The sequence below is a fragment of the Lethenteron reissneri genome, chromosome 16 (assembly GCF_015708825.2).
Source record: "Lethenteron reissneri isolate LAM-NWPU_2019-01 chromosome 16, ASM1570882v1, whole genome shotgun sequence".
NCBI classification, from domain to species: Eukaryota; Metazoa; Chordata; class Hyperoartia; order Petromyzontiformes; family Petromyzontidae; genus Lethenteron; species Lethenteron reissneri.
In genome coordinates this window covers 10,664,670-10,687,374 of record NC_083794.1, presented here as the reverse complement: position 1 = coordinate 10,687,374, position 22,705 = coordinate 10,664,670, and the positions used below count along the sequence as shown (strand labels likewise).

The window sequence follows — 22,705 nt, the reverse complement described above, 5'->3', positions numbered from 1 at the left end:
ATGTTTATGTTTTTATTACTTCAGTATTCATGGAGCCAGTATAGAAATTATTCAAGTTTTTTTTTAAATGTCAATGTGCTCGAGCCCAAACAGTTCGTTGCAAAAAGCCATTTTTAAGCAATTCAAAGATTAATATATCTTGTTGTCTTGAGTCCAAATGTTTCTATTCGGCAGCCGTCAATCACTTTTAATCACATTTAAAAAATAAATATCTTACATTGTAACAAATCTCTTCTTGGCTGTAGCCTCAATGATTATAAATTAATGTTTTCATTTATATGCAAATAGTAAACATGTGGCTCATGTTTAGATAATTAAACCGCTTGTAATAAGTGATAATATTCACACAACATATGTATGGCCCCTAAATATATGTATAACCACCACGAACACATTTATTAAAATTTACATGAATGTATAATAGAACGCCTTTGGCAAAAGTAAACCCCAATTGACAGCATCCCCACTGCACACCTTGGCACAGTCGAGTCCAGCGGGGTGCAACTTTAATTATCACCGCGGCATTCAATTCCCATTCATTTAACTTCGCGCACAGCCACAGCGCCAACACTCGTGCGCGGTGCGCGTTAACCCCCTCGCTCATCAGAAGTCAAAGGCTTCCACCACAGGCAGAAACACAAATCCTGAGAAAGTCGGCTCCTGCCTGAGAAAACTCATGCGGTGTCCGGGTAAAATTTGTGTAACGATCGGACAATAATCCGGCATTGATCGGGCAACCGTCGGGCAACAATCAGACGTCGATCGCGCAACAATCGTGCAACGTTTGAGTCAAATCAATCAATGATGGGGCAGGAATCAGGAGATGATGAGAAAAAAATGAACGACTGCACCGCAATCGTGCGTTGATCTGGAAAAAGTCGAAGGAAAGTTGCGCAACAATTAGGCAATGATCAAGCAGCGATCAGGAGATAATCACACCACAATCATTCGACAATCATGCGAACAACAAAATGGGGTGACTGGGTGATGGACCATACACCGCTATCACCGCTCCTTGGCCACATCCTCCGTGAAGGCTGCCAGCAAGGCATCGGCCGCCGCCCCGGGTGCCAGCAGCCCCTCGGCAACGCGGGTTTCCAGCTGGGTGGCACGGGCGCGCACGACTGGGTGAGCGAGGAAGAGTTCCAGGACGCCGTCGCGGATGAGGGAGCGCATCCAGGAGGTGCGCTGGGCACGCCGCCGTGCCTGCAGGGAGCCTGACGACAGTCCAATTTCACGGAATTCCAGAGCCACGTCCCACAGCTCCGGCACACCCTGGCCCGTCTGCGCGGAGACGCGCAGTACCTGTGTGTGCACACGTGTTGGCGATGTGCCGTATTGTTAGGAATATGGTAAGGCTGGTGCAGAGGTCAGAGACACAGCGTATCAGAATATGATGTGTCCACCTATGTCATCTCGAGGATGCACTGTGGTTGTGTGGCCATGACATGGAGCGTATGACTTGGTCTCACCCGAGGCTTCCACGTGGGCAAGCGCTGGCGCATGAACTTCAGAGCGCTGGTGTACTCCGCCTGAATGTGCCTCGCCTGCGGCAGGAGGTCACCGTCTCCCTTCGTCACCACCACCGCGTCCGCCACCTCGACGATGCCGCGCTTGATGCCCTGCGATGGGGTACACAGCGTCGCCATCCAACAGGCACAATACAGGCCGCGGTGGGTTTTTTTGTATATGCTGCCAGTAGAACACGTCATCTTCAGACTAAAGGGGCAAACAATAGTGTACAAAAGAGTGAGGACGAATGAAAACTAAACTATTGTAAGGGGATAAAATACAACTATTTAATCACAAGCACAGGTGGTGGAAAATTACTTATTATATTATTACCCATAATCCTCAATAACAGTGGATGAGTTTTCATTCTTATGTAGGAAGTAACAAATAATTTGTATTGGCTGGATCTGAATTGGGAGAGATGAATCTTCAGATGCCGAGGTTTTGGGGAATGGGTAGATAGTGGATTAATACAGGGATCATAATGGGGGGCACAAGGGAGTAGAGGGTGCTAGGAATAATAGAGCTGACCTGGAGTTCATCGCCAGCTCCGGGAGGGATGAGCAGCAGGAACATGTCCACCATGTCAGCTACGGCGAACTCCGACTGCCCCACACCTACCGACAAAGGGGCAGGATTGGCTCAGACGCAAACCTCCCACTCTGCTTCACAGCATCAGAAGATACAAAGATTACCACTTACTTTATTGAAAACATTTGCCCCAAATGTATCACAATTGTACTAATGACACGTCACCAGACAACGTATCCAATCGGAATCCTCGCAGAGCAAGTGCCGCCCTTTGTGTTAAACAACTGCCCGAGGAAATGGATGTCACAGAGCTACCTCTGAGATTCACTGAAGTGGCCTCTGGTTCACACAGTACGGGGTAAGCACTTTCCCACGAAGAATAATGTTCATCAATTCATATTTTTTTATTCTCAGAGCTGCAAAGTAGACAATTTAAGCGTAGAAGCACATTGAATGTGATGCGCTTTTTATATAGGTATTGGTAAGTGGACAGAGATAATGTCGTTACACTTGAAACACAATTTAATCATGGGTATCTGAAACCTGGATTCGAATCGAGCAGTCTGGCTTAGCAATCTGGCCTCTGAGCCACCCAGCCACCTCCAGAGTTTCCCACTTCAACCAGACAGACAGTAGAGGCAATTGAGCCACAAGTGAGTCAACGATCGGTGAAGCAAGCGAGCGATTGGCTGGGCGAGTGACCAGTTTAGTGTTTGAGCGAGTGAGCGAGCGAGTCAATCAGTTGGGTGAGCGATCGGCCAAGTGGACGACCGTTTGAGCGAGCGAGCCGGAGTCTCACCCACAGTCTCCACGAGCACGGTGCTGTAGCCGGCCGCCTCGCACACGACGATCGCCTCGTTGGTGGTTCGCGTGACGCCGCCCAGCGTCCCGCTGCTGGGTGATGGGCGCACGTACGCGCGCATGTCACGTGACAGCAGGGGCATGCGCGTCTTGTCGCCCAGCAGCGAGCCTGCCCGGCAGCAGAATGTCACGAAGAGCTAAATGTTTATGCGCTGGCAAACGTTCCTTGTCAGTGTTGCCAACTTGATTTTTTTGGCTAGATTTCATAACTTTTTGGGTTTCTGTAGCAAACAACTGAGATGAGGACAATTATGCAGATTTAGGAACCATTCCAGATTCATATTCTGTCTTGTATAAGTTTACTGCTCATACCCGGCACGCCATCTGATTACATTTTTGATGACTAGGTCTATCTGGCCACATCTAGCAACTTCTAGAGGTTGGTTTGACAACATTGCGCAAAAGGAGTTGGCAACACTATTTCTTCTCATGCGAGTTTCTCTGCTGTGGTGCAGAACCCCCTGGGGCCCACACCTCCAGAGGTGCTGGAGGAGGGATCCACAGCAAGCACGGCCAACTTCTCTCCTCGCGTCGTCAGCATCGTCCCCAGGGCCTCGATAAACGTCGACTTCCCGGCTCCGGGAGGCCCTGACAGTCCTGGTGCAAACGACACACCAATACTCTGTTTAATCCAGAGACCTGTGACCTGGCAAATGGACGAGGTGAGAGCTGGTGGATCATGCAGAGATTTGTGAAATTGCAAATCGACTGGGCTGAGTCTGATTCACAGCCACGGAGATCAGTAGTGAGTGAGATCTGAACCAGTTCTGGGTATCCCCCATCACAACCCGCACTGAACAACGTGAAGTAGATTTTCATTTAAAGCTTTCGTGACTGCAGGGATTCATATTCTTGGTTCTTTCGCTAAAGTCACGTATAAGGGAAATAATAAAATAATACAAATATAAAAAATAAAAATTATCACGTCGTATCGACTGCAACACGAGCAATCATCATCAGGTGTGAAATCCACTACGTGACTTTACCGAAAGAACCAAGAATATAACGTGAAGTAGGTTCAAACAACCAACTCGGTGTGGGGATGCCTTCATCTAATAGCAGATCGACAAAACAGCTCTAAATTGTTATCTGCACATTATAATCATAACCTATTATATATGTATGTAGGATCGCGGGAATTGCCAGGAGTAAATATGGGACAAGTCGACTGTTTGGGGGACAGGGAGTTGAACCTATGCGGAAGGTCTCGGGCCGCCCCTCTGTACTCCCTTCCCTTTCCCTCTGGCGGTGAAGCAACCGCCCCAGCAGCTGCCCGGCGAGTTGGCGGTGGCGCGGGAGCGTGGACTCGGTGAGGGTGATGGCCTCCGCCAGGCACGCGCGCTGCCCGCTCACCAAGCCATCGTAGAGATACGACAGCCGGTGCTCCTCTCGTGGTGACAGATCCGCACCGGCGGGTTCTGTGGTGCACATACGGACATACGCGCACGCACGTGCAGACGAAGACGCACGTATGAAGACAAAGATATAGACAAACACACACATGCAAAGAGAGACAAATACAATCACATAGACAAAGATAAAGTGCGCCGCCCATATAGTCTCTAACAGACTGTTGGGAGAATGCTTTCAGTGAGCACCTATTAAGGCCGAAACGACATACAAGAGGGATGGGTGGCTGCTTTTGTCTCCCCAATGCAAATGTTTAAACAAATCGCCAGGTACTCATGTAAGGCTCAGTCAACCTAGGGGAGGGCCAAAACAAGTCCAATAATCACTTGCCACTTCCGGCAGCCACGGCCTTGAGTCGAACCGAGGTTGCTGGGTTCACATTGCTAACCGCTACTGCCATTGCATCACAACATTTACAAACGTGGACACGAGCGCACACGTGCGTACAGCAAGTAGGTTACAAGGCTATGTGAGCGCAGTTTTGCATCCTATCGATTGTGTGCAGTGTCTCGAAATTTGCTCCCACAGGCAAAATATAAAACAATCATTGGCCAAACATTCCAAACACAAGACCTTCTTTAAATTGAATCTTGAGTTTCACAGTAGGCTCGGTGGAATTTCCAGCAAGTTGCTGTGGAGGGTGAGAAAAAGGCATCTGTACGGACTTTGCAAAGTTAAATGAACATGAGGACACTGACTTTACACAGACTGCATCACAGTTAATGCATGTGACCTTGTGCAACAGCACACTGCATACAACGCTATGCCATGCAGCAATTTACACACTGTCAAAAACACATTCCTACAATGTGAATACAACTACGTGATATACACCGTATCACACGCGTGGCATCTAACGTAACATATCATATCACATCACGCCACATAACCCAGTACACATGGAACGTTGGAATAACGTTGGTCCAACGATTCCAAACACATTGCATGTTTACGTGGAAAAACCTCATACACATGCATTCACGCATGTGAAATATCATATCGCACACATCACACATGATATCACAGCACAACTTAATTCCACACATCATACATTACACGGACCATACTCCATCACACCACCCATCGCATCATACTTCTTCTACATTACTCCCACACACACATCACACCAACCAAATCACACCGCCCATCACAAATGACGCCATGTCACACACACACGTCACAACGTCACCCACACCACCCGCTTAATACAAACAACCTCCCATCATACCACAACATCCCATCGCTCAGTCACACACATCACCCCCCCATCCTCACATCATCAAACACATCACCCACTACACACCCACACCAACATCACCCACTCTCACATCATCCCCCCATCCTCACACCATCAAACACATCACCCACTACACACCCACACATACCTCAACATCACCCCCCATCCTCACATCATCAAACACATCACCCACACACACCACAACATCACCCACGACACACCACATCACCCAGTCTCACATCATCATACACATCACACACACCACATCACCCACTACACACCCACCTCAACATCACCCAGTCTCACATCATCAAACACATCACCCACACACACCACAACATCACCCACGACACACCACATCACCCAGTCTCACATCATCATACACATCACACACACCACATCACCCACTACACACCCACCTCAACATCACCCAGTCTCACATCATCAAACACATCACCCACACACACCACAACATCACCCACTACACACCACATCACCCAGTCTCACACCATCAAATACATCACCCACCCACAGCACATCACCCACTACACACCCACCTCAACATCACCCACTCTCACACCATCAAACACATCACCTACACACACATCACCCACTACACACACACCTCAACATCACCCACTCTCACACCATCAAACACATCACCCACACACACCACAACATCACCCACTACACACCACATCACCCAGTCTCACACCATCAAACACATCACCCACCCACAGCACATCACCCACTACACACCCACCTCAACATCACCCACTCTCACACCATCAAACACATCACCTACACACACATCACCCACTACACACACACCTCAACATCACCCAGTCTCACACCATCAAACACATCACCCACACACACCACAACATCACCCACTACACACACACCTCAACATCACCCAGTCTCACACCATAAAACACATCACCCACACACACCACAACATCACCCACTACACACCAACACACACCTCAACATCACCCACTACACACCCACACACCTCAACATCACCCACTCTCACACCATCAAACACATCACCCACACACACCACAACATCACCCACTCTCACATCACCCCCCATCCTCACACCATCAAACACATCACCCACTACACACACACCTCAACATCACCCAGTCTCACATCACCCCCCATCCTCACATCATCAAACACATCACCCACACACACCACAACATCACCCACTACACACCCACCCCTCAACATCACCCACACACACCACAACATCACCCACTACACACCCACACACACCACACACACCACAATCCCCCCGCGCCCTCTCACCCGCAGCCCGCCTGTGAGCCGCCCGCGCTCCCCGCCCTTCCTCTCCCCGCCCGCGGCCTCTGTGTCCAGTCAAGACCGAGGCTCTGTTGGGGCCCTCTAGGCCCCAGTGAATGTCCCGGCCTGAGGGTCCAGACGGCAGCCGCTGCGCCCCGCGAAGGAGAGGGCGGCCCAGCGTGCCCGCCACCACCCTCAGCTCCAGCATCGCGGGCAGGCGGTGTTGTTTAATGCTTACTCAGACTGTTGTCAGTGTTGTATAACAGCGGGTCGTTAAGTCGCTGCTGTTAACTGTAGCACAAGAATTTGTCCTTAGCGGTGTAAGAATCGATTCCGACGTCACGGTTTCAATGCGGCCCGGAATCGAGAATCGATTACGATCGGGTGCATGATTTTTTTGTTATCCGCCTGATGAAGCTGGTTGTAGAATCGCGGGCGAAAGCTCAGGGTCGGTGCTCAAATTGTACACGTTGTTGGGTTTGCTGTACTTCAGCAGCACACTCCGGGTTGTGTGGTGAAGTAGTAACTATATATTATTGGGTCTTTTGGTAAAGTCAAAGTAAATAACAAAAAAATACAAAAACCTACGTTTTGATCGCAACACAAGCGTTCGTTATCAGGAAGAACTAATCTGCACGTTTTGTTTAAGTGACAACCCGTTACCCATTGGCTGTGTCGGGTGGTGGTGGGTTAACGACACATTTATATTTATGCGATATAAACCCCCCCCCCCCCTTATTATAGATAATGGTCGCAAAATTGTACGTGCTAAAACGGGTACAGTATTGTATTTGTTGTACCGTCTAGGTTTGTTAACCGGTAACTCGTCATAATCCATGACCTGTTCAGAATATCAGCAACCTGGTATTTGATTCCAGTGGAATGTGGCGTACAAACGGCACGGCGGCCTGAGTCACCGCGTGGTAGATTTACCCTCGTTTCGAGGTGGCTTGGAGATGTTAACCTCCTCGCCTGGTATGCAGGAGGTCGTGGGATTGATCCGCACGCTGACGCCTGCTGTTGTATATTTGGAGTTTGCGTGTCGCTCTCATCATTACAGTGACTGAGATGTTAACTACCTCGCCTGGTATACAGGAGGTCGTGGGTTCGATCCCGACCCTGACGCCTGCTGTATATTTGGAGTTTGCGTGTCTCTCTCTCATCATTACAGTGGCTATGAGATGTTAACTACCTCGCCTGGTATACAGGAGGTATCCCAGGGGCTGGTTATCACACAGCGTTATTAACACAACCTCCCGAGTTCGATTTCTGGCCACAGCTAAAATCAGTGTTGAGTCATGTATGAACCGGCCCAAGGCTCCAATTCACCAACGTGTATGCTGTATGTTGAACATCTTTCGCACCGTACGTAGCCAACCGTGCTAATCGGAGGTGTTGAAGGACAACAATCTAAACACAAAAACCAATTCTATTGAAATGAGTTTTCAACAGACTTAAAAGTGCACAAGTCCAGAGGCCTCCTCATATCGGGAAAGTGTTCCAGACGGCCGCAGAAGCGCATCTGAAAGCGCGAGATGCAGTGACCGTCTTTGTTCGATGGTTAGACAAGAGACGCTGCGAGGATGACTGCAGCTCGCGGGATGGTTTATGCTCCTTGACGAGATCCGCAAGGAATTGCAGTTCATGTGGCAAGCATGGTGATTTTTTGTTAAACAACCCCCATTACCAACACTTGCGTAGAAAGGCCTTCATCCAGCAGGGCATTTATAAATGCCTGCATTACATTATATGCAGGCAGGGAATTCAATCCTGTACTTTATAATTGAGTGGCCACTTTAACATTTCTGTAACTATCGATTTGACAAATGTACAGAACCTAGGCACATGTTTTGTACATATCGATGGTATGGGAACTTAAATAGGAATTGTTCCAAACACAAAAAACAAATCACTGCTTTGTACAAAAAAACATTGCCTTTATTTTAAAACGCATTTATGTACAAAATAATATGCACGCCACTATTCTGCACTGTGCAACGCAAGTCGGTACACATTCACACAACTGATTAACAGATGTACATGTTTATTACAACGTAGATCAGGGCTTACAGGTCACACTTTACCACGAGTAAAGTACTCGATCTATTCACGTGCAGTCTGTTCTCCTATAACGCCGCATTTTCACAACGCAAATTGGATATGACGTGATGAATGTATTAGGGTGCGCATTTTTTTCATGACGCTGATGTGAATTGGATATCACGCGATTGAGCGAACAGAACTACGTCGCACGAGTCGGAATAAGCCGTTGTACGGCTGCCTCGGCATAGCATCAACCAAGGCGGGATACTTCTCGACAGAGGTCGCAAACGGGTTTTGATTCCTTACCCGTACCCGGCCGCACCAGGGTCACAAACGGGTACCCGATTGCGACCTCTGGGATGAAGTCATGTTGCAGGCACGGGTGGGTTGATTCGAGGAACTTGAATTGTGAGAAGAGACAAGACGTTGGGAAATGAGTGACAAACGGTGACTCACCAGTAACTCAGGGCCTACCCGTACCTGGCCGCACCAGGGTCGCAAACCGGTACCCGTACCCAGCCGGGTATCGGGTCGGGTACGGGTATCGGGTACCCAATTGCGACCTCTGCTTCTCGATCAGTGGTTCTTAACCTTCCGGAAAGGGCATCATCTCGCACCCCCAGGGCGTGCGTGCACTCCAGGTTAAGATTGAGGCGCGTGCTATCCACGCGCCTCAATCTTTGTTCAGCCTGCACAATCCGCATCTCACGTGTTATCGCGGACTGTGCTTTAGCCCGTATTATTAGAACGTGATTTTTCTATAATGCGGTGTTTTACAGGAACGCAACTACCGCGTTATAGGAAAACAGACTATCGGAGAAGTCACATTATCATTGCACCACAAGACTTGTCTTGTTTTACTGTGAATATCACAGCCATACTAAAAAAATAGACGACTGAAAATAAACAATTACAACTATGCGATTGGTTGGATCCCTTCCGACCTTTCTGGTTTACAACGAAAACAGCACAGCAAATGGTCACTACAAGAAATAACACTTTTTGAGAAATTCACACGTATGTGACAAGGCCATTTTATCAAGTAGGATCTTATGTTTGGCATGTAACGATTTTCCCTCCTCATCATGGTTTTACGCCAAATTTATTGGAGGGACGGTTCGCCGATGGCGCCCCTGTGGCTTGACCATTCGCAGTTGACAGGGAGATTCCTGCGTGCATAACTGTACTGCTTGCGGTGATGCTGCCGCGAAAGGAAATACGCGTCATCTTGTCTCCATCTAGTCTCCCAAGCAGCCCATGGCGGGTCCCAGGTGATGTATTCCCAGCCTCCAGTGTGGCAGCGACGTTTGGCCACGTGATTTTTCTTCCTGTCATGTACAATACTGTACACTACCGTACACGGATGTGTACAGTATTGTACAATACATTAGTTTTTTTATTCTATACATTTACCGTACAAGCTGTATTTAGCGTTAGAAAATATTAATCGTCAACCTACTTTTCACATTTGCCTTCGAGTTTGCGGATTTACTGATTGCGGATATTTTCAAGAACGTAACCCTCGGGGATGGGCAAGGGTTTGCTGTATGATTCGAGCGATTCGATGCGTGTATTGTGGGCGTAACAACCAATGGAAAGGAACTACTGGAAGTGATAGAAGAAGTTGGTCTAGAAGTAGCGCTCCAGAAATAAAACCAGAGCAAGCAAAATGTTAGGTAAAATGTAAGTTACATATAAGTTCAACAAACCATCAAAGATTATCTCTCTGTCAGGAGTGTACGAGCAGGTTTTGGTGCTTTTGCAAATATGAACTTACTAATGAAACGTAACGTACCAATGTGCCTCGATAAGAATATTTCTAATCAGTGTATACTATCCGATATAACTTAAACATGGGCATGGAAAAACTAAATGCAACAGGAGCGGAAAAGTGTGCAAGAAACATGGCAAGGTGCGTGCTTGGAATTACACTGAAAGAAAGAGGAACACAGAGCAGAGAGCAGACGCAAGCCAGACACATCATATTGGTTAAGAGGCCTTCAGAACAGTAACACGTCACTGAAAAGGATGATGACATAGTGGTCGAGCCTAACGATTGAGTGGCAGCCAAAGGAGAGAGAACATGTCCAAGTGGATATCCATCGCCAAGATTGAGCGATTAAATCAGCTAATCGTGAATTGGGTGGATTGTTATACACTGCGGGATCGCGAGGGAAGGGAACGCTTTGGGGCAAGCCTTTATCCAGCAGTGGATAGTTCATGGCTACTGATGACTGTGAACATAATCATCATTTATAAATCGATACATCATTACACGCCTAGTTGATATCGTGGAAGAGATCCGTGCTCGGACGGTCACACCTCCGCGCATCCGAGGCCTCCGCGTGGCCCCCCCGGCCTTCACACCTCCACGTCGCTCTCCCGGTCGTTGTCCTGGTCTCCGTCGTAAAACTCGTTGGCCGCATCGGGCCTGCTCGCCGCGAGACACATCGCGTGGCGTCACGGGTAGGCACTCGACGGCGTCACAGAGCAACGCCGTGAACGCAGAACACAAACACGTGACCAACTGGGGACGAATGGATGGACAGGAGCCTATGGGGCAATTGCATCGCAAGCTGATCAGTCCATTAAATAGTCACCTGTCAATTATGCAGGGTAATGGGGGAGGGAGGGGTGGCCCGGATAAAGCAAAAACAATACAACAAGAACATGTAAATTAGGCGATGCAAATCTATTGGTACGACGTATGTTTCTTGCGGTTGTGCCCGAGCGTTGTTCGACAATATATCTAATGTTTCACTCCACGTGCTGGCAACTTTCTGGACACTGTGTGCCACATGTAGCCTATGGGCTGTACAAAATGAAGATGTGGGCCGGTTTCGGCCCGCAGGTCCTAAGATCCTTACCTCTGAGCTAAGCAATACGCGTGTCCGTGTATGAGTAGGTGAGTCTATGGGCAGGCAAGTGTGTGTACGGGTAGGTGTGTGTTCGTGTAGCGGTTAGCACGCTGCGCTACAAACCTGGCAACCAGAGTTTGATTCCCGTTCACGGCCAACACATGTGACGATTATCTGAACCGGTCATGGGCGTCTCCTAGGTCGACTCAGCCTCAAATGAGTACCTGGTGCGGTGCGTAAAAACATCGCCACGAGGGAGACAAAGGCGGCCGGGCGTGGTGCTGGCCACCCACCCCCTCGTGTGCCGTTTTGGCCATCATAGGTGCTCGCTAACAGCACTTGCGCCTACAGTCTAAGGCTACACGGGGGATCTTTGTCTTTGTGTATGGGTAAGTGTGTATGGATATGGTTAATTTCGTGTGTGGATGCGTGTGTGTATATGCGCGCGAGTGCGTTCGTACTTGACTATGGCGTCGTCCGTGCCGGGGCGGGCGTCTGGGTTGGGCTCATCCTTGCGCTCGTAGCTGAGTAAGTCGGAAGGAACCTCGTGGATCTGAACGCTGGGTGCGTGGTTCAGCATCTTCAGGTTCTCAAAGATGCTTTGCCGGATTTGCTCCAAGTACTGCAGTGCAGTGGGGAAGGCAAGGTAAGTATAGGACAGTGTATCCGAAACGTTGGCAAATAAACCAGGAATTGCATATAACGGAGAGACCACAAAAAATGTAAATACAATTCAATATCGCACCTGTGAGGCTATTTATATACAAATATCCCTGTAGCCCGGCGTTCTTCAATGCAAGGGCCGCAGGCCACTCGCTGGCCCTGGTGACCTCAGCGTGGTCGCTGACGTGCAACCCCCGTCAATGCACAAATCGTGAAAACACCCCATCACGCTGTCAAACCCAATTGGTTTCAAATGTGTGGTGGCCCTCACGCTGATGTTTTATTGGCAAAGTGGCCCCCCCCTCTGAAAATGAGTGAAGAACACTGCTGTAGCCTTTGACCAAATCACACATAATGTACCCGATCTCACCAGGTCTCAGACTCAAAGCAGGATTGAGCCTTGATTGTGTTTGGATGGGCGACAACCGTGCATAAAGCGGGTGTTAATGGCTGCTACAGGGCTCTGATGTTGGCAGCAGAGGGCGGAGCAGAAACATACATTACGGTACTGTAATTCTATGTGCCTGCAGCTATGCTCCCGCTGTCAACAAACTGCAGTGAACAGTGTGGTGAAGTATGGTGTCAGGCAATCCCCACGACTGACATGGGGTGGCGGATGCCTTAATCTGGCGCTCGCTTGAAAATGGGCTGTGAATTAGTGCAGGTAACAGTACATTGTAGACACTGTAATGTATGTATATATCGTAATGTTATCCTAAGTAATCTCGTAAATTATACAGGTTCCATATAGTAGCATCATGTATGTCGAACTTCTTTCGCACCGTACGAAGACAACCATGTCAAACGAAGGTGGGAAGGATAAGAAACTAAACACAAAAAATCAGTTCTAAAGAAATTAGTTTTCAATCTAGTTTTAATACATTCCTGCGGAGGGAGTTGGTAGGAACGTTGGGTTGCTCGGTCAATGGCCAGGGTCAACGGTGGCGTGGTGTATTCCGCAAATATGCCCAGCCCCTTTCCACCCAGCCCCACCCCTCCCACCCCCCACCCAGCCCCACCCTCCCCACCCAGCCCCTCCCCACCCAGCCAGCCCCTCCCCACCCAGCCCCTCCCTCCCCACCCAGCCCCTCCCTGCACGACAGACACAATAATCCCCTATGGGCTGATGTAACCAGGAGGTTCCTACCAGTAAAAGTGCATATGGCTCTAGTGGCTTCCCAATAAGTTGAAACTGCAGCTTTCCTACGTTCAAACTTGCGAAAGTGCATCATACCTGCTTGGAATTCTGGTTTTCAATGCGAGTGCTGATGTCTGGATGCAGACTGAAGTCGGGTGAAAAGTACTCGAGATACTCTGAAACAAAACGACATTGAGATTTATCGTCAAGTGTGTAAGCACATCATCAAGAGTAACGAGTTCAAGGACAGGTCATCATGCCTCGCCATCCCTTCCTTCTTCTTACAGATACTGCAGTTGTAAGATCAACATCCGACCTTCAAGATCTGCTCTTACGGTATCCCCACTTGCTTCGTCCACCCCTGGGTGTTCCATCCAAAGCCTACCTTGGCAACCTACCCCTCCTCCCTCCTACACGTCCCACTCATTGCAACATCCGCCTCCTGATTACATCTGCAAAACTTCCGTTTCATTCCCAATTTGTATTTTACTTCCCTTATTTTTTTCATGTTACTAACATTCTCCACATGGCACCTGTAATCAAAGGCCAGACATTTTTTCTCGAGTTCTTTTGTTAAAAAATACAGATCTCGTACCCATACGGTATAACCGACATCACTACTGCATCTTACCAAAGTTGGCATATGTAAAGTTTACACGAGGATGCGACCTGAGTAACCACTCACCGTTGTATGGAAGTTCATCGCTTATGGGATCGTTCATCAGCAAAGAGGTTTCGTATGTCCTGCAACATCAACGGCAAGGCATTAGGCACCGCCACCCGCAATCACCGATAGGCTGACAACCGTTGTAATGATCAGGCGGAAAGCGCGACTCACCAGCACCGTGCCACGTTCCTCACCGTGTAGCCCCCTCCGCCGAGCACCAGCAGCGGAATATTGAACGACTTCACAAAGTCTACGCACTCGCTGAGACCGACATTACACGCGCACACACACAACACCCGGTCTCAAGGCCCATCGCGAGAACATAACAAACTATAATTAAATTTCGATTTAAAGCTTTCGTGACTGCAGGGATTCATCTTCTTGGTTCTTTCGGTAAAGTCACGTAGAAAGGAAATAATAAAATAAAACATAATAAAATACAATTCTCACGACGTTTCGGCCACAACGCAAGCAGCCGTCCTCAGGCGAAGAACAGGGCTGTCATTCGGACGCTGTCTTTCCGACAGCCCTGTTCTTCGCCTGAGGACGGCTGCTTGCGTTGTGGCCGAAACGTCATGAGAATTTTATTTTATTATGTTTTATTATTATTATTTCCCTTCTACGTTACTTTACCGAAAGAACCAAGAAGGTTTTGTTGTTGTTTTATAAATAGACAAGCAAACTCTGGACCGGTTTCAACGTTCTTGGGTCTCATCAGCACCAATGGACTTTTTCTATCTGCTAGATGACTACTCTGGACAAACTGTCATGGGAATAATGGAATTAGTAGCATACTTTCTGGACAATGGGATTTTGTGGGTTAAGTTTTTCCATGACGCCCTTCGTAGTTACACGTGAACTCAACAAGACCAGCAAGCAAACCGCCATCAGCCGCCGCCAACACTTACCCATGTCCCTTGATACTGAGGTTGAAACAGCCCAAGCGATCACAGCCCAGTGAGTCAGCGCCGCACTAATTACAGGATGCACACACACGCATCTCCGATTAGCACGGATGGCTAAATACAGAGCGAAAGAAGATCAACATACATGCACGCCAGGTAGGAGGGCGTATCACAATGGTGCAGAACCAAGTGGACAACTTGCGAACAAGTAGAGCCAAATCGATAAGAAATGGGAGTAAGCATTTACACTATGAGATCTCTTTTACCAGTGGCAAAATATAGTAGTAGGTTTTTACCCTTTTAAACTGGTACAAAACTGACACCTTTATTCAAGGCATGTTTGCAATAACCACAACACAAGTAGTCAAAAAAGCAAACAAAAAGAAGCAACTCTGATAATGATAATAATATGCACTGTGCTTGAAGTTGATTGGTCCACACCCGAGACAGCTTTCTTTAGAGCCTAGTCCCCATTGGTGTTGGACCAGATGACACCAGAAGGCGTACAACTCAAACACAGTGCAATATCAGAGTATTGAGAGCTCGGGGTAAGCATTTACACTACGAGATCTCTTTTACCAGTGGCAAAATATAGTAGTAGGTTTTTACCCTTTTTTGACTACTTGTGTTGTGGTTATTGCAAACATGATGCCTTGAATAAAGGTGTCAGTTTTGTACCAGTTTAAAAAGGTAAAAACCTACTACTACTAAGAAATGGGAGGGCAAGCGCACACACATGGGCGATCGTACCTGCAGCACGATGCACGTGGGCTGGTAGAAGTCCATCACCTGCTTGATAATTGGCTGGAACAGCAGCCTGTAGCCTGCATACAACCAGCAATCAAAAAGTATACGTCAAAAACCAAGACCTTCTGTAGAGAATTTACATTTGGGGCATGTACTGTTATTTTCTTGGTTCTTTCGGTAAAGTCACGTAGAAGGCGAGGACGGCTGCTTGCGTTGTGGCTGAAACGTCGTGAGAATTATTTTATCATGTTTTGTTTTTATTATTTTATTGCTTCCTTTCTACGTGACTTTACCGAAAGAACCAAGAAGATGAATCCCTGCAGTCACGAAAGCTTTAAATCGAAATTCATGTACTGTTAGTGAGCACCTATTAAAAGTGACACTGCACTCAGGGGGCTTTGTGGTGTGGCAAGTGCCACGACCGGCTACCTTTGTCTCTCCCCACAATGCTTGCACACACTGTACTAGGTATGAATTTAAAGACTGAGTCGACCTTGGGCAGGCCCATCACAGGTTCAGATACCAATCGCCTCTCATTTATCCATGGACTGAAATGAAACGTCACTCAGTCAGGATGTCCCGAGTCCTGGGGATGACCGACTGATATTGTCACACGCTCCGTAGCATACTGCAGTTCTCCGTGATCAGAGGTTTAAGGAGAGTGAAGAGATATGGTAGCTACCCTCAACAAAACAAGATTGATGTAAAAAAATTAAACTGACGATCGGGCAGTCACGCTGCAACTCACACTGGTCGTCGATGCCGTCCCGCAGGGGGACGTTGACAGAGTAGTAGCGCCCGCTCTCCGCACCCACCTCGTACATGTCACCTGTGAGGTGCGGCACACGGCAGCACGTCAGCCGCGATGTCACGCCACCGGTCCTGCCCCACACTCAACACTGTCTAAATATTATAAAAAGTAGAAAAACTTTTTTTATTTTAACAGGTAAGAATAGGTGTTAAGATTTTCAAATAGAAAATAGATAACTTTTGCAAAGTATCAAGTCCGTATTAACCACAAGTACTTGCTGTAAAAACATGCAAACAAACATGGTCTGGATAGGATACGCATTGAAAATGTATCTATTTGTTGTTTTAATATCTTAACACCTATTTTATTAGGAATAGGGTTTTTCCACTTTTTTCTGGCAACAAAACTGAAACTTTTTTTACAAGGAATCATGTCTGCATTAACCACAATACTTGAGGTCAGAATGCAAACAAAAAACACACTGCATTTTATTGCCAGAAAGGGTAAAACCTATTCTTATTTTTCATACTTTGAGCTATATAGCTGTTTTTTCAGAAGTGACCTGGCCACAAATGATAGCCCAACGAAATGGCTTATCAAGCGGAAATTTATAGCAGCCAAATACACTAAACGCATGTTTCAGTTGAAGCGTTCGCCGCTTGTTTCAGAGGTTGACGGTTCGAATCCAGCGGCCACCCCGATTAATACTGCGGGTTTATAATATCCATGATACACTCCCGCTGTCTGCTTCACAGTGGACTTTGCTGCATAGCCCAACCTGCTGCCCATCACGTAGCCCTACAGCAGCCTATAACACCTGTTATTATTGATGGTGGTTGCCCATCCAACCACTATCCAGGCTCAAGTCTGCTCAGTTTTGGAGAACTGATGAGATCGAGCGAAAGTTATTTATACAGTTAAGGCAGTGTACACCAACAACAGACCAAGCATATGTTCCGGAAAATAATTCTTTCAAACATGACTAGGAGGCCAAGAGATATAGAAATATTTTGACAAATGTCAGTAGTTGTTCACGAATTGTTACGCAGGAACTTGAAGCACATTCGAGATAGACAGCAACTAATCGCTTGATACATTATTTGGTGATATTGCGTTGGCAGTGTTGGACAAGCACAACAAAACTTGACACGTTGGTAAAGAACACTGTGACCTTAAAAGCTAAAATGTATAACTGGCGACGTTTCGAGCAATGGCCCTTCTTCACAGCATATTAATGCAGGCCAGAAAGACAGAGTGGATAACAGAAGTTGAAGACTGTATACTTTACACGATGGGACCTGATGAGAATTACAACACGTTTAAAAGACGTTTAACAGCTTAAGAAATAAATAATTCCGGGGGTGGGGGGTGGGGTGGGTGCCCCTCTCACCTGTTCCGGGGAAAAAGTAGTTCCCATATTTGTGGAAGGACACGGTCATGACGCGGTCGGTGAGGTAGAAGGCTTCCTGCACCCCGTCCCCGTGGTGGATGTCAATGTCGATGTAGAGCACACGCGGGTGGTACCTGCGCGCGCAGTGGCACCGACGATCGCTCTCTCACGCATGGCTAACGAGAGACACGGCCCACGACTGACCGAGTGTGTGGGGGCAGCGCTCTGTCCATCAGCGGAATGGCACGTACGTGTCAATGGATGAAGGCCTCTCCGCGCAATGGTCGGTCGTGAACGTGCTAACTTCACCATGCTGGTCAGCGTGGGTTCGGTGATGGCAGTGAGTTTAGACATGGGAGCACATTTGGAGTTCACACGTCTCTCTCCCCGTGGTCGTGTGGATTATTCTCCGTGTCCTACGGTTTCGCCCTACACATTTTGAATCAACATGCGTTGAGAGTATTTGACTGCTATACATTTTCACGTGGTAAGCCACTTCGTTGAGCTATCATTTGTGGCCAGGTTGATTCTGAAAAATATCTATATAGCTCAGTGGGCCCTACCTGCTAAAATAAAGAAATAGTACATAGATATAGTACGACAATTTATATTGCAGCACTACCCTCTGCTGCCCAGAAAGTAACCCATGTGGGGACTGCGTGGATAAAAGGGCCGTAACTTATTATAATTATTTAATTACCTTTACTTTGCAATCACCAGCAGCTGTTTAATATGCAGATAATAATAATGCCTAATTACCCAGGAAAAAGTGGAAGCAGTGGTTCTGTGGTTAGCACACTGCGTGATGAACCTGGTGGACCCAAGTTGGATGTCTGGCCACGGATATGACCAATGGATATATCTGTACTGGTCCCGGGCCCCACTTCACCAACCTACACTGACCAGCATAATGAAGTAGAGTCAAACAATCCGTACAGCTAATATGGCGTAGGGCAACCTTCATCGAGCAGTGGATAGACAAAGGGCTGTAAATTATATAGGTGCCCAGTGAGAGTCGGCATCTCTTTGTTCACCGAGGCTTGCGTTTAAATGAGTCGAGCAAAAACAGCAAATTATCATGCATAAGCAAAATCAATGCAGGAAGTAACATTTGAGAAATGTACAACTTACTGAAGAACATTAAATAATTACATTCTCAATAAAGATTAAATATTCATATCAACTTTAAAAATGAACACTAACTTGCATGCATGCAAATAAAAAAACATTTGCATTAATAATTGCAAAATAGCAACTCTTAAGAATAATCACCAATTTATTTAGCTTTGCTTGGAACATCATTTTAGAATAGACCACTTTGGCCATGCTGCTCAAAACATTCACCCTTGGGCTGGCCGTTATATGAAGTATATTACAGCAAACAATTTAATCGTGGAAGTAAATTAATCCTGGAAATCAAGAGACACAACAAACTTACTTCAACAGCTCCAGGATGGCAATAACTATGTCATTGACATAGCAGAATCCCGATGCCTGAAAACACAGTCAAGAGAAGATTTGTTTAGATGACACAAACCAGCAGCGGCAAACACACAACACAGCAAGACATACCAGCAGTTTTCCCTTCGCCGATCTAATTCCACCGGAGAAGCCGTCCGTTTTGTAAACCTTATTTTCACGTGAAAAAGCAAAGACAACTTTCTGATGAGCAGAACACGTTACCTCAAACTTCTTGGCGTGATGAAGCCCACCAGACCAATTGATTGCAATATCGCACATCTAATTTGGGGGGGGGGGGAGGGGGGTTAAAGGGATATGACACACACACACAAGAAGCAAATGTTTTAGCAGCAGAATGTACTGGGAGTGATGCTATCCACTCCCAACACCAAACCTGCCCCTGGAGTGTAAACCCAGATATTGAGCTGCTCAAAACTGTGCGGCGATATCCACCCGATGTGTTAGGATCCATTAATGAATGCGATCGTATGGGCACGAGCGGGAAGTGAGCTCACCTTGTTGTTGAGCTGCGTTGCTCCCTGCAGAGAGGCACCTGTGTATCTTGCGCAGAACTCGAAGAGACCAGGAAACACAGGGCTGTGGGAATGACAACGCCACACGGTCAGTGGAAAACCAGCCCGATGCCTACAGCAGATGATAGAACTGTTGGAACTTTCCTTGTTGTAACCCTCAAATGTTTTGCAACATCGCAATTCGGTGAATTGTAATGATGTAGGGTCGCGGTTCAACTGCAGAATCAAGTCTTTTACCATTGTGTTGCATTGTATCCCCTTCTACTGGCTGTAGGGGCGATCTGAACTAATTTTATGCATAAGAATCAGAATAGATCATCAACTTGCGACACTGAAAATCTCGCTGAATCATTGGTCTGTCCAGATTCAAACCCAGGACCTGAGTGGTGCCAGCTCTTCATTTATGTATTGATGCATTGTTTCACATGACTGTAGGCATTGGAGAGTGCTACATTCACCACAATACGAATGAAAATATTATTTAACCATTTGATTATACACCTGAAACTAGACGACTGAGTGAACGTCTAGAAGGGATGGGAGCGAATCGTTACACCCCTACAAATATGAAATATAAAAAAACGCAACGCCAAATTGCAAAATACATCGACTCATAAGGGATGGAGGTTCAAAACCTTATGCTAGAAGTTGTGATTTTACACCCAAAAGTAGAGGGTGGTGGAGTAGGAGTAGTAAAAAAATCCCACCAGTCGTCCCCGACGTTGAAAGTGTTGAGGCTCTTGGTGAAGCCCTGGATGTTGTGGGGCGTGACGCGCTGCAGGAAGTCAATGTACTCCTCCGAGTGGAAGCGGCACATGTCGTGCTGCGACGCGCGGTACGGCTTGTAGACCTGCGGAACGCGGGGCGCAGGGACCGTCACCGACAATGCAAGCCGGGCGCCTTGCACACCAAGCCTACGTGTACAGCAGCAGCAGCAACCTGTTATTAATCCATTGCTGGTCGAAGGCCTCCCCCTGTAGTGCGAAGTTCATTTGGCCAAGCTTCTCCGAGCTGGTCAGTGCGCCGATTGGTGTTGGAAGCGTTCAGACAAACTGGCTTTTTCATCCACGCTGCAATGGTGATGTTGCATTAATTTTTGTATGTGTGTGTGTGTGAAGCCATCACATTTTTAGATTAAAAAGCCATATTTTCGAAAACCAAATTTAACCGCCTCCAAAAACACAAGAATTGATTTGACATTTTGACCGTGAGGTTGCCCAAACAGTGAAGAACAACCCTGGTGAAAGTGCACAGCCACTGACCATCATCTTTTTGTGAAGGCCATAGTGCAGCACGAGACTGTGGGTGAGCGCCAGGCGATGTGGCTTCATCGGGTGGCCAGGCCCTGGGCACACGGGGAAAACAAAGAGGCATGGACTTCATACAGTGGATAGTACAGAGACGAAATGCTGCAAACTTGTTGGACACATGTACCCAAACTATTCTCCCCAAGGACTCAAGAGATCAAAACAAAGCCCACCCCCTAAAGAGCTTATATAGTTCCACCGAGCACCCCAAGTGTTTATAGGGCAAATGTTTACCCCCCACATGGACTCATTTCACAAAACTAAGCCCCCAAACGACTCATAAAACCAAAGCCCTTCCATGGGCTCAAAGAACCAAATTGTGACTCAGACAGACTCAAATCCAAACTATGCCCCCCAAGAATAACAACCAAAGCCCGCCCCAAAGATTCATATAGCAAAAACCTTGTCCCACTCCCCAAATAACTAACGAAATCCCACCACGTTATCATACAAACTAAGCCCCATGGACCAACAGAACCAAACTTAGGCCCTCCACAATGACTCATTCCCCCCAAAGGCTCACAGAGCGCCCCCTAATCTCCCAAAAAATCCTCAAAGAGCCACAGACCCTCACACGACAAAGAACATCCACTGCACTGCAACACATTGCGCCCAATGTAACCCAGCGCTTGGTGGATAGCATAGAGGGTGCCTTGCCATTAAACCCAGGCTCGCCCGGATGCGGCTGTCCAGCAAGTGTGAGACTAATTGCCATCTGTTTCCATCTGTACGTTGACACCCGTGTGTGTGTGTGTTGCTACCACCCACCCCACTACCTCCCACACACCTTCGCTCAAGTTTTTCTCCGGGTGTTCCGATTTCCTCGCGACGCGGGACAATGAACTGCCATCAATTAAATGGCGCAAAAAACATCTTCATCAGAATATTTATTTAGAAATCCTATGAGCTATAAAGATCTTCCCCGCTCTCCCCCACACTACAGATGTCCGTAAAAATAATAAAAGAATAAACCCGCTGTGGCAGCCCCCCCCCCCCCCCTTGCTGATAAAGACTCAGTGCGACTCTTGCGCGAGACAAATAGAGTAAGTAAAGATAAATTATGTTACAGTCGACTAAATAACAAAAACCCGCGTAACGCGGCCGATTGAAGCCTAAGGATCGCGAAACCCACCAGCCATTTGGGTCGTGAACGCAGCACAACAACAACAACAACAAACGCCACAACACAGGGACCGTGCAACAGCTTTCTGACGGTTCCTGGACGACGACGGATCGTCCAGGGTTTCGCTCGTCGCTTCCTTCCTCGCGTCCGCCCTGCCTCCCTCACCGTAGTGGAAGTTGCCCACGTCCGCATCGTAAAAGTAGGAGACCCGTGCCGCCATTGCAGCACCGCTGAGGCGGCTTCCACATTTCCCAGGGCGG

At 47.5% G+C, this 22,705-nt stretch overlaps 2 protein-coding genes across 2 annotated transcripts; both read right to left on the bottom strand.

Annotated features, from left to right (window-relative positions):
• On the bottom strand, positions 1-7,182 carry MMAA (metabolism of cobalamin associated A). The gene is made up of 7 exons (XM_061552368.1): positions 6,866-7,182; positions 4,098-4,322; positions 3,379-3,501; positions 2,843-3,013; positions 2,044-2,129; positions 1,473-1,622; positions 1-1,305 (listed from the first exon to the last, which is right to left on the bottom strand). The coding sequence occupies exons 1-7, from the start codon at positions 7,065-7,067 to the stop codon at positions 1,006-1,008; spliced, it is 1,257 nt and encodes a 418-aa protein (XP_061408352.1). The 5' UTR covers positions 7,068-7,182; the 3' UTR covers positions 1-1,005.
• A 1,704-nt stretch (positions 7,183-8,886) lies between these two features.
• LOC133342964 (histone deacetylase 3) lies at positions 8,887-22,705 on the bottom strand. Its single transcript, XM_061552367.1, has 15 exons — positions 22,611-22,705; positions 21,278-21,360; positions 20,723-20,865; positions 19,998-20,079; positions 19,705-19,761; positions 19,460-19,515; positions 18,022-18,155; positions 16,629-16,709; positions 15,884-15,957; positions 15,137-15,201; positions 14,400-14,489; positions 14,247-14,305; positions 13,658-13,737; positions 12,222-12,382; positions 8,887-11,333 (listed from the first exon to the last, which is right to left on the bottom strand). Exons 1-15 carry the CDS (start codon positions 22,663-22,665, stop codon positions 11,264-11,266), a joined length of 1,290 nt encoding a protein of 429 aa, XP_061408351.1. The 5' UTR covers positions 22,666-22,705; the 3' UTR covers positions 8,887-11,263.